Raw genomic sequence first — 12152 nt, 5'->3', positions numbered from 1 at the left:
TCCTCCAAAGAGCACACCTGAGGCGGGGCCAGGGGGACGGAGGCGGGGGCGGGGGGGGGGGTGATCCTTTGGGAGAAGGCCGGCCAGCAGCTGGACAGTCATTGGAGCTCACTCTGGGGCAAGTACCACGTTACTGGATACCAGTTCATCTACTTCCATCCACAATCTGCAGACATGGGCGTTATTATCCCCATTTTCCAGACACTAAATGGAGGCTCAAAGAGGAGAGATGATTTGCCCGAGGTTAAGCCATCAGTACAAGGCTGAGCCAAGATGTGAATCCAGAACTTGTGGTCGCAGCCCCCAAGGTGTTCTGCTGACTCCGCGGCCTTCCACACACCCACCCACAGCACTTCTCACACCCGCAACGACACAGAGTAGGGACAGGAACGCCTCGTTCTAATTGCTTTGTGGGGAACACAGGTCTACTCTACGACATGAGACTCTTACATTTTGACATTTAAGCCATAGAGAATTTTCTTGTTCTCTGGTGGCTGAGTGTTCCTCATTGTCCCATTGCGCCGTTCCCTGTTGGGAGCAGTGTGCGCGAGGGGCCAGCTGCACGTCACTGCTCTTCTTTGAACCACACCTCCTGGGCAGTCACCTGCTCCTTCCTCGAGACAGCAGCTCTCCCTCAATGCCGGGAGAGCAGAGCTAAGCATGCAAGAAGCATTGCATGCTGGAAGGAGCAAGGAAGAGAACCAAGAGACCCAAGACTCTGCCAGCTGCCAGGCAGTGTGCCAGGCAACTCACACGGGTCTCATCTGGACACTTAGACAGCCATCCTTTTTAAAGACTTGTTTGCAGCTTGCTAAAGGCCACCCATTTAGGGTGTGACCTATGTGTGTCTTGGGGCGGCCTCAGAGGCAGCCTGGGCCCTCCTGGCAGCAGAGGTTCCTGGAGATGGCATATGAGAAGCAAACCAATGCCTCGCTATGGCCACACCCTGCAGCTGGGCTCTGGCCACTGGGAAACCCACTGTTTTCTTGAGTCAACCTGCCCTCCCACTCTCTGATGGAAGCTCAGTACCTGTGCTCTTCTGGCTCCTGTCTCGCTCTTGGCAGGACATGGTGCCTCCAACTTCACAGCCACAGAACCCCCCAAGCTCCTGCCACTGCACTCGCGGTCCCCGCGGGCTCATCCATCCCAGCCCCTCCTCCCCGGTTACCACAGGGTGCTCTGCCTCCTCCCAGGCCACCAGCCGCCATCTGGGGCCTGGGGCCTTCCCCAGCTGCCTGCTCACACTTGTGTTCTCGCATATAAGTCCCTCTCAAATAGATACTTCCCTTCAACCTGCAAACACGCAGATGTGTCTTTCACCTAAAAAATGAAATAAAACCGAACAGCCCTCCCTTGCCCACACACTGCTCACTAGAATGGCTCTTGCCGATGGCAGCAAAGAGCTCTCAGGCTCCAAGTGGGAAGGACATTTCCAGTGTCAACCGCCTTGACCTGCAGGCAGCACCCAAAGGTGCGGGACAGGATTCTCCCACTTCTCCAGCCCCTCTGTTTCGTCTCCTTTCCAGGCCAGTCCTCCTCTAGCGGATCCTTTAGGTCCTGGCTCAAAAGCCCCTCCTGGGGAAAGCCATCCCCAGTGTCCCGCATCATTACCCATCGTACTTTCTTAGCTCCTGCCAGGCACAGGACCTCACTGCCGCGTTTTTGTGTCTAGGTGTGGAGTACGTGAACACGCCAGCTAATTCAGAGTCATTGTTCAACGGCTCCCCCACTAGACTGTCAGCCCCATGAAGAAAAGGACTGAGGTCTGTTTGTCCTCCACCTGGGACTGGCACCGGCAGGCACTCCCGTGTTTGTTCAGCAAGTCAATGAAAAACGGGCCTGCCTGCCAGGAGGATGGCGTTTAACGAGCCCCGTCTGAGGCTCCGTGCGCAGGAACTCGCAGCGCGAGGCCGCACGGAGAGTGAGCGGGGACTGGGAGACACACACAGGCCTGCGGGCCCAGACAGCAGCTGCCCGGCCTCCCGCTGCAGAGGGGCTCTGAGCGCCCAGACTCCAGAGCCTCCTGGGACCCCCAGTGAGGGCTCCCCTGGCTTCTGGGAAGTTCCAGCCTCTCCCACCACCACCACATGTGACCTTGAAAAAGCCCACTACTTGCGTTAGCTTGGGTGGCATCACTTTCTTACAGCTGAGACGCTAAATGGTGCAGGAACTTCTCAGGGGGAGGAAAAAACTCTGAAACAGCAGTTCTTTTGTGGATGAGTTTAAAAAGCCCAAAGTAGAAGAAATGAAAACATAAGGCGCCTTACATAATTTCCCCAGAAGACTTTGAAATCTCTTTTGAGGAGATTAGTTGTGTTCTGGAATTATTCCCAAGAACCGTGCCAAAGGCAGCAAACTTTCTTTTTCAGAGATAAGGACTAATGCTCACTACAGACCACCGGACTGTCGCGCTTTAGGATTTGAAAGACTGTTAGCTATGCACACCGCGTTTTTTACCTTGACAAATTATTTTTCTTTGCTTTCTAAAAAGTTTCATATATGAAGATATATATATATATACATATATATATGTTAAACTAATTTTCTTTTTTAAAATTACAACTAAGAACTTCACAAGACACTAAAAGAGTCTTACATGCGAGATCTACTTTCAAAGGCAAATTTGTGATGTTTAAGCTTAGCCAGAACCCTGAAGTCCAAAAATTCCAAAGCCTCAGACTTTTGACTGGATTGTATTAACCTTAAACCCCCAAAAATTAAAGAGAAAAAAACCCCTAGTACTTTCCCACTCCCGATTGGGCAATACTGACTTCTTTACTAAATCTCTGTACAGTAGTTTGGGATAAAGTGCATAATCATAACTTGCCTTATTGACAAAAGGGTGGCTGGGCCGACCCAACGGCAAGGCCATGTCATCCGTGTCAACTGGCAAGAGGACATGTCCTTTCATGGGCTGTGTAGCCACGTAAAGATGCTCTTTCAGTGTCTCTTATATGTTAGATTTTGAGAATTGTCGTTAAGTGATGAATGTTGAAACAAGTAAGACAAGAAGTTGTTACCACGTGGGACAGATTAGATGGCTTGGTTTTTCACAGGGAGACCGCCCAGGGTGGAGGAAGAGCACGGTATCTGGGGTGAGACAGGCTCGGACGTGAATACCGCCTCTGCCCTCTAGCAGCCAACCTCTCTGGACTGGTGTCCCCACCCGCAGAGTCAAGCTGGCGATGGGGTTACTGAGCAGAGTAAGGAAAGCATCTGCCCGTAACTGGTACGTTACAGGCATTCGACACTGCATTCGTTAACTGCAATGAAGCATGTGGTGAACGTTAACCTATTTTAAAAATCAAGATCAATATATCTTTTTCACAAAAATTGAAAGTCTTCCAACTTTTTTGCTTTTCTATCACTTTAAAGGAAGAAGAGACAGCAATGCATTTTGGTAAAGGACACAATATGGGCTACAAAATTCCATGACATTCTTGAGAAGAGAAGTACCAAGTGGCTTTATCAACTGATGCACTAACTTTTAATCAGTTCAGAGGGGACTTCTGTCATAGAGCGAAGCATAGGACAGATCCCATGCACTGGAAGTTATAAGAAAACAACGCTCCCCAGAAAGGCGTGAGCAACCTGTGCAGGGATAAAGCTCCTTCCCGCCTCCATCCTCTCTCCTGGACTGAGCTGTTTCTTGTGTGCAGTGAAGCACAGCTCACCAACGCCCTGCGTGGGCACACACAGGCGTGCCTGGCCAACAGGAGCCCACCTGCTGCCCGCCTTCCTGTCCCTCCCCTGAGGGGATTCATTGGCCAGGTTTGTACCTGGCATTAAGAAGAGTGAGCAGCCACTTTTTCCTATTCAAAATCAACACAGATTGATCATTTGTAACAAATACCTTTTATATCTAAGGAAAATACACGGTCAAAAAGATAAAAACTAAGGCTAACATAAAGAGGAAAAGGCACAATGTTGTCACTTGCAGTTGTATCCCCAGCATGCATGAGTTCTCTCTTCTCATTTATTTGTTAAATGAGAAAAATGAAAAAATGAATGAAGTGAACTAAAATTCCACTCAATGATACGTGAACGAGGCAGATGATTTACGGAGAGGAACTTTTCTGGAAAGGCAAAGAGAGATGCCACCAGATGATCGTGTCTGGGAACTAAAAAGGGAAAACCGGGAATTCATGGGGCCGTTGGCACAAAGACATTCCACATTAAGATCTGGACCTCCTGGTTAATTGGAGTTTCCTGCTTTATCTATCTAGAGGGAAAGATAAGAATTTGAATGGAGCAGAGCAGCAGCAAATGTCTGCATTTCACTTTGAGATTCAAATCAATGGATGCAGTTTGCTGATGGAGGCGCACAACAAAAGGGCTTTATGTCCTGCTGGAAGCTTGATAAAAGGGTACCAGCTATAAACCCCACAGGAGAGACAGATTTCGTTCCATTTGCCAACTGAAGAAAGGCTTAAAAATTAAAACAATTTTAAAAGGCCAGTTTTCCCTGCTGCCCTGTTTGTGCTGCGTTCACTCACAGTGCGGTTCGTAAGGAGGCGGAGGATCTCCACAGGGGACACACTCCATGTCTTGAAAGCCAACCAGTTTTGTCTTCCTATAGAATCTAGAAGAGAAGAGGAACATAATCCTGGTTAGCTCTTTCATCTAAGTTTACAGTTGGAGCAAGCAAGATTCATGTTATAAATTTTCGGCAGTCTCCTTTACCAGTTCCATGGCTAGAAACAAAAAGGTACACAAAGGCTTAAATATAATAGTGTCTTAGACACAGCCTTGGAAGCTTTCTGAGCAGGCAGTGAACACTGAGGAAATATCAGTTCCACCAAACAGAACTTCACAGACTCTCCTCAGCCCGTACTTTTTCTATACTGTGGTAGGGGTACCGGTGAGGGACTGTAAAATCAGTAGTCTTTGGCATTTCTATTGTAATTTAAACTACAAAACACCTTATAAATAAAGTGCTAGTTTTTAACATTTGGAATCATGGGCCAAAAAGCCAAGCAAACCCTAAAAGCAGGAAAAATGTGGAGAGATTTTCATACAATCTTGATAGGGGGATGTCTTTCTAGGTGTGACAAGAAACCCAGGAGGCAGAGTGGAATTTTTGACTATACACACAGACAAAGAAAAGAAAAGAAAAGAAAAGAGAAGAAAAAGATGTTAAAGACATCTGAAGATCAAAAATAAACGAATAAAGCACCATCAACATAGTTAATGGGCAAATGAAAATTGAACAATTGTTCTAATTATAATATTGTCTGTACCTTAAGCCTGTAAGGTAAAACATAAAAATCATGATGGTGAAAGTGAACACTATAATTGAAAAATAGGCAAAGAACATTCATGCCCCAAAGGACGAGCATTTTATAATTTTAAAATTTCAAAATTAAAACTAAGAAGCATGATGGAATTAAAAAAATTTTAAATTTAAGATGCAAATGTTTAACTTCATTACTAATCAAGTAAATATAAGTTGAAGTGAAAAATACATCATTTTCACTTGGAAAGCTGGGAGAGTGTCGGTGTGAGTGTAGGCAAATAGGCACATGTATGTATCACCAGTGGGAATACATGTTGCCACTTTTAGGAGGGCAATTTGGCAATGTGTAATTAGAACTCAAGAAAATAGTTTACACTCTTTATCCAGTAATTTCATATGTAGAAATTTATCCTAAAGAAATAATCAACTGGGTAAAGCTGTACAAGTAAGAATACAATCACAGCATTGTATATAAAAGAAAAAAAGCTAATTACACACAATCCCCATGTCCAACAGTAAAAATAGCCAACCATGGCAGACCCAAGGCAATGGAATAGAAGATGGTCTTAGAAATGATGATTCAGATCTACCATACACATTTTTAAAATTCATTAAATATCATTAAGTGAAAAAAAAGAGAAGTGTATATGATTCTATTTTGTACAAACACACACTTTCATGTAAATCCTTTCAGATTATTTACCAATGCAGATAAAAATTTATGTGTATATATTTGCAATGAGAAACATTTGGAAGATATTATATATGAAATATTAACAGTGACTATGGTGGGAATTGAAGGGATTGTGGGAATTCAAGTGTTTTCTTTTTTTGTAGGTGTAACTTCTATCTTTTAAATGACAAAAATAGTGATATGGAGACTAACTATGGATCACGTCTATACAAGACAGGTAGATGCAATTACTTTGCCAAATTGTATAATGTAGTAGCAAAACTATATAATTTATGGTAGAAGCAAAATTTGCAATTAAATCCAGGTAAGTTACTTCAACTGCCCAGATACATTCAGTAATTGTTCCACCTTCTATTTTCACTTGACTATGAAAATCTGTTCAAAGGATACATAATACAGTGACTCCCCACCAGATATTAATAAAAGTATTCATTGTATAATTTATAAAGTAAAAATCAAAAAGAAAAAAGTTGGAGGACTTACACGTCCTAATTTCAAAACACATTACAAAGCTACAGTAATCAAAACAATACGGCACTGGCATAAAGACAGACAAATAGACAAGTAGAATAGAAAAGAAAGCCTAGAAATAATCCCTTACATGGTCAATGATTTTTGAGAAAAGTGCCAAGACCTCTCAATAAGGAAAGAACAGTCTCTTTATGAAATATTGTTGGGAAAACTACATATTCACATGCAAAAGAATGAATCTAGACCCTTCTCTTACACCATATACAAAAATTAACTTAAAATGGATTAAAGACCTAAAACTATAAAACTCTTGGAAGAAAACATAGGGAAAAAGCTCTGTGACATTAGATTTGGCAATGATTTCTTGGATATGACACCAAAAACACGGGCAACAAAAGCAAAATTTGACAAACGGGACTACATCTATGCATCTTTTAAAATTATCTACTTTCTGTTTATTTTGTTTAGACTGCTGTGGTTTGGGGGGACATAGAAACATTTGCAACTCCATTTCCTGTCCAAGTGAGACAGGACACACATTTTAAAAAATAAACTACAAGGGAACAGAGATAGGATACAAGATGTCTGCTTAAACTGCTTTCCACAGTTCAGTGTTAAATTTGACCCCTGGCTTGCAGACAGCTAGTGCAAAACGACAACAGAAAACCACCCTGGATTTTACTTAATCACTGCTTGATGAAAGGCACAATATAAATACACCTCATAGACCCAAGTTTTTCCCCGACAGTGAATTTAACGAGGAACTTTTAATTGAACTGAATCCAAATAACAGCAGTTAGCCTAATGAACACTGAGTTTGAAAACTGCTCCTTTAAGAAAACCTGGTTATAAATCATTAACTCTTCAATCCATGACCACATTTCTGCAAGGAGATGGCATACCATCGTCCGGCTCTGGTTTTATAATGACCTCAATTCACTCGAGGTTCTCGTGTCTTGGGTAGCACAAGCAAGGCCCAGTCAAATTTTCTGAAGTGCGTTTGTCCCATACCGATGACAGATGGATGAAGACTGGTTCTCGCCTGTACTTTCATTGGTACCTTGCTTCGTACTGGTTGGTCAGCCGCTATTCCTGTTTCTCGGCAATCCACAGTGATGGCCCCTTATTTGAAATTGGACAAATGCTAATGGCAAGATGAACTGTTAGGGTCAGGATCTAGATCTCATAAACAGTGTCGGGGGTACCAGGGAGCACCCAGGGAACAGAGGGGAGCTGAGCAAGAGGATGAGAAAATGGACCGAGGCAATGAGGCAGCTTTCAGAGCAGAGGGCTGATGGGGACAGGGTGAGGGTGGAGGGGACATGGATGAGGGAGGGCACAGGCTGTCCTCGTGCTTAGTCCTCAGTCACGGAAGCCCCAGGTGAGGCCTCCTAGTGAAACCAGACACCTGCCTAAGCGTGGCTGCGCAGAGGGGCTGCTAGGTGAATCCTAGCCCTTTGATTTACAAGCTGGGTGACCTTGCCCATTTTTCAACTCTGAGCATCAATTTCCTCCTTTGTAAAGTGGGATGATATTAATCCCTGCTTTACAGAATGGCTTTGACATGAAGTGCTTAGCACATAAGTAAGTGCTCAATAAATGTTAGCTGTCATTGCCACGAGAAGCAGCAGGGAGCTGGTTGTTCTTTCAGGGCTGATGTCCAGTCCCCCTGCACAGGGACAGGGTGGGGCATGGAGGCCCAACAGAGGAGGCTGGAGGCCTGTCGGCCACACTTTGGAAAAGTCATGCAAAGCTTTCACTGGCTCCCCAAACCACTAATTTGTACTAATGTCCAATATTTATTTAGTGTTTCCTATGGCCTGGGCACTGTGCTGAGCACTTTACATGCCTCGTATCCTTAATCCTTTTAACAATTCTGAAGTTTTGTACCATCATGAGATGGTCATTTTAAAGGTGAGAAGAATGCATGTCAGAGAAGTCAAGTGACTGGTCTAAAGTCACTGAACACGTTTGGGAACAAGGAGACCCTGAATCCCCTCTCCAGAATGACTCAAATTGTGGGCACAGGAGACAGGATTTCCACACCCCACCTGCTACTGGGAAGGGAGCAGCCGGCGTCCTGAGCCTGAGGCTGAGGCCACAGGGGTGCAGTGGCACCAGGAAGAGCCATGCCCGCCGGAGGCCTGGCTTTGGCATCATTTTTCTGGAGGCAATATGCATTTTGTGCATTTCTTTCTGCCTCAGTTTTCCCATCTGTAAACTGGATTTTAACTATTTGCCTTCTTCACAGAAATGTAGTCATGTGTTTATATAGTCAAGCTGGAAGAGTACTTTTAAAATCCGCCAAAAAGACCTGGGTGAAAGTCCCTCTGTAGTTATTGTCTGCCTCATACACTAATGTTGGCCAAGAAAGGATGGAATTTTAAACTAATCATAGAAATAAACTGCGAAACGTCATTCAGATGTCCATTCATTTATAACTTTCCCGTGCCTAAGTATTTACTTAAAGAATGAGCAATCACTGTAGACCCTAAAGCAGGGGGCCCAAATGACGACGGGGGCAGTGTGAGGAAGCAGGCGTGGCGGGGGCCCAGAGACCTGCTCTCACGCACTCCGGCGGCACCCTCCCGTGGGCTCCTCTTCCCCCCGCCAGAGGAAGTGTGTAGATGCACCTGGACACGCTTTTATCAGAGAATCGGAGAAAACGAACAGCAGAGATGTGCTGTTTGCACTCAGTTCATGTTCCTCAGTTCGATCTGCACAAGATCAAACCTTGGGTAATGATATTCACAGATATCACCACGGCTCTGAGATTATAGGCTGTTACTTTTTTTTAAATGACAGATTTATTGAGATATAATTCACATACCATACAGTCCACTCATTTAAAGTGTCCAGTGCAATGGTTTTTAGTATATTCACGGTGTTGTTTTAGTATAACCACCACCACAATCAATTTCAGAACATTGTCACCACTCGTAATCTTTAGCAATGACCTCCCCATTCTTCCCAACCCTCTCCAACTCCCTGCCTTACACAACCACTAATTTACTTTTTGTCTCTACAGATTGGCCTATTCTGCACGTTTCATACGCATGAAATCATGTAATATGTAGCTTTTGTGACTGGCTTTTTTCACTTAGCACAATGTTTTCTAGGTCCATCCATATTGTCGCATGTGCCAGAATTTCCTTTCTTTTTATTATTGAAAAATATTCCATTGTTCAAATATATTCCCCATCTGGTTTATCCATTTGGGCTTGTCTTGGTCAGTTTTGTGCTGCTACAATACAATACCACAGACTGGATAATTTATGAAGAACAGAAATTTGTTTCTCACAGTTCTGGAGGCTGGGAAGTCCAAGGCCAAGGCCCCAGTGTCTGGTGTCTGGGGAGGGCCTTCTTGCTGTGTCCCCGGAGGGGAGGAATGCTGTGTCCTTCCATGGCAGAAGGCAGGAAGGCAAAAAAGGAACAAAGTCCCGCTGTCACGCCCCTTAATAAGGTCACCTTCATGAAGGGAGGAACCATCAGAACCTAATCCACTTTTAAGGCCCCACCTCTTAATACCCTCACATTGGCAACACCTGGATTTTGGAGGGGATACATTCAAAGCACAGCAGGGCTGTTTTAGCTTTTTGGCTATTGTGTATAATAGTGCTATGAACACTAGTGTACAAGTTTTTGTGTGGACAGAGGCTTTCAATTCTCTTGGCTATATGCCAGCAGAACTGTTAGGTCACATGGTAACTCCACGTTGACCTTCACGAAGAAATGCTAGACTGCCCCCTTTTACATTGTCACTAACAGTGTACGAGGGCTCCAATTTCTCCACGTCCTCACCAACACTTGCTATTGTCTGTCTTTTGGGGGGCAAAGTATGTGGCTTTGATTTGCATTCCCCTGATTATTAATGATGTTGAGCATCTTTTCATGTATTTATTGGCCATTTGTATATCCTTTCTGGAGAAATATCTATTCAAACTCTTTGTCCTTACTTTAATTGGATTATTTGTCTTTTTATTACTGAGTTGTAAGAGCTCTTCACATAGTCTAGGTAAGATAGTCCCTTATCAGATATATGATTTGCCAACAGTTTCTCCCCTTCTGTAAGTTATCTTTTTACTTTCTAAAAGGTGTCCTTTGAAGCATAAAAGTTTTAAATTTTGATAAAATCCAACAGAGCTATTTTTTCTTTTGTTGCTTGTGTTTTTTGGTGTTAGACCACTACTTTTTGTAGTTCCTTAGGTGCTGGGTCTCTGTCCACAGTCATTCTTGACCCCCCAGGCTATTTCCTACCCTGTTTCTGCCCTTCACACCCAAAGCTTTATCCCTCTCTCTGGCATCAAGAAAATTACCCCCACTCCAGGCATCTGCTCAAAACCATCCTGATCTTGTGGTTAAGTCCAGTTAAGAGTCTTCTGTCGGTAGTACCTAAGAGCATGGCTTCTGATGTCGGACTCCCTGGATATGACGCCCAGCTCCGCCACACACGGGATAAGCGATCTTGTATGAATAACCTTAAACCTTGACAAGCTCAGTTTCTTCATTTGTAAAACATTGTGAAAATTATAGAAAATGACTCATGAAAAGCACTTAGCCCAGTGCCTGGTACATCATCAATAATAAACGTTTGCTGCTCCTGTAATGTTGCTGTTTCATACCTTTGCAGAAACGCCTGGTTTTGCAGCTCCAGGAATCCTGATTCCTCTCTCTTGTGTTTGTAGTCAGTAACACTGGCTGCACTCTGTCCCCACTAAGTTACCTACCATTCTGCTTTGTTTTGTTCCCTGCTCGCCTAGTGGAACAATGCCTCGGCCCTGCCTTGCAGACCGTCACTCCTGCCCCAAGTCTAGCTCTTTATCCAGACTCCATCTTCAACTGTCTGTCTTATCTGACGTATCCATCCAGCGGTTACCGAGAAGCACTCACAACTTCAGAATTCCTTCTCCTGGGCTTGGCGCTCTACCTAGTCCAGTGTGGCCCCCTCCTCTCCATGGCCTGGCTGCCTCTTCCTTGTGTCCACTGAAGGCTTTCTGGTTCACACCTGCCCGCCCCCTCCCCTCCACTCACTGCCTCTCCTCCACTCCACCCTTCTCTCCTCCTGTCCCTCCCTCCATCTCTTGGCAACTTCTCACGCACCCCAGGTTCATGCCCACCTTAGGGCCTCCCCCCTAGAACTTCCCTTTGCCCACAGTGCTCTTCCCCACATAGCTGCTTGGCTAAGGGCCTCATCTCCTTCCAGTCTTTGCTCAGCTCTCACCTTTGCAATAAAGCCTGTCCCGATTACCCAGTTAATGCCATAACTTGCCCATGCATCACCCACGTGGCCATGCTAATCGGCCTTGTCTACTTCAGGGTTTCTTTTGTTCATAGCAATTATCATCTTCCATCTCTCTGCACAATTTACTTCTTTGTCATTTACTACTGAGGTATTTTTAAAAACTCTATAAGGATATAAGCTCTGAGTGGGCAGGGATCTCTGCCACTTTATTCTCTGACACAGCCTGCATACCTAAAGCAAGGCCAGCTAGCTGCTGGGCAAAATCCGCTGAGACCGTGAATGGCGGTGACTTGCCTTTCCCTGACATCCTCACATGAACATCCTCACAGGATCACTGGCTGCCCTACGCGTTTACGCTTCTGTGAGTCGCCTGTTCGCTTTTTTGTCCATTTGTCCGAGTTTTCTTTTTTATTGATTTGTAGGAATTCTTTAGATTTCCACAACACTCACTTCACGCTTTGTCAGTAAGCCTGTCCATCTGGTTTATGACCAGTGGCACATGGCAGGCA

At 44.7% G+C, this 12152-nt stretch overlaps 1 protein-coding gene across 1 annotated transcript in view; it reads right to left on the bottom strand.

The window, feature by feature from the left end:
- TNFRSF19 (TNF receptor superfamily member 19) overlaps positions 1 to 12152 on the bottom strand; it is a 70279-nt gene that overhangs the window by 38818 nt on the left and 19309 nt on the right. The window contains exon 4 of the mRNA XM_069466959.1: positions 4497 to 4582. Within this exon, the coding sequence (XP_069323060.1) occupies positions 4497 to 4582 (86 nt within the window). The remainder of the gene's footprint in view (positions 1 to 4496; positions 4583 to 12152) is intronic.

This window comes from Eulemur rufifrons, chromosome 4 (genome assembly GCF_041146395.1).
Source record: "Eulemur rufifrons isolate Redbay chromosome 4, OSU_ERuf_1, whole genome shotgun sequence".
Taxonomy (NCBI): Eukaryota; Metazoa; Chordata; class Mammalia; order Primates; family Lemuridae; genus Eulemur; species Eulemur rufifrons.
The sequence above is the reverse complement of the archived record's forward strand: the minus strand, read 5'-3'. Positions and strand labels throughout refer to the sequence as shown.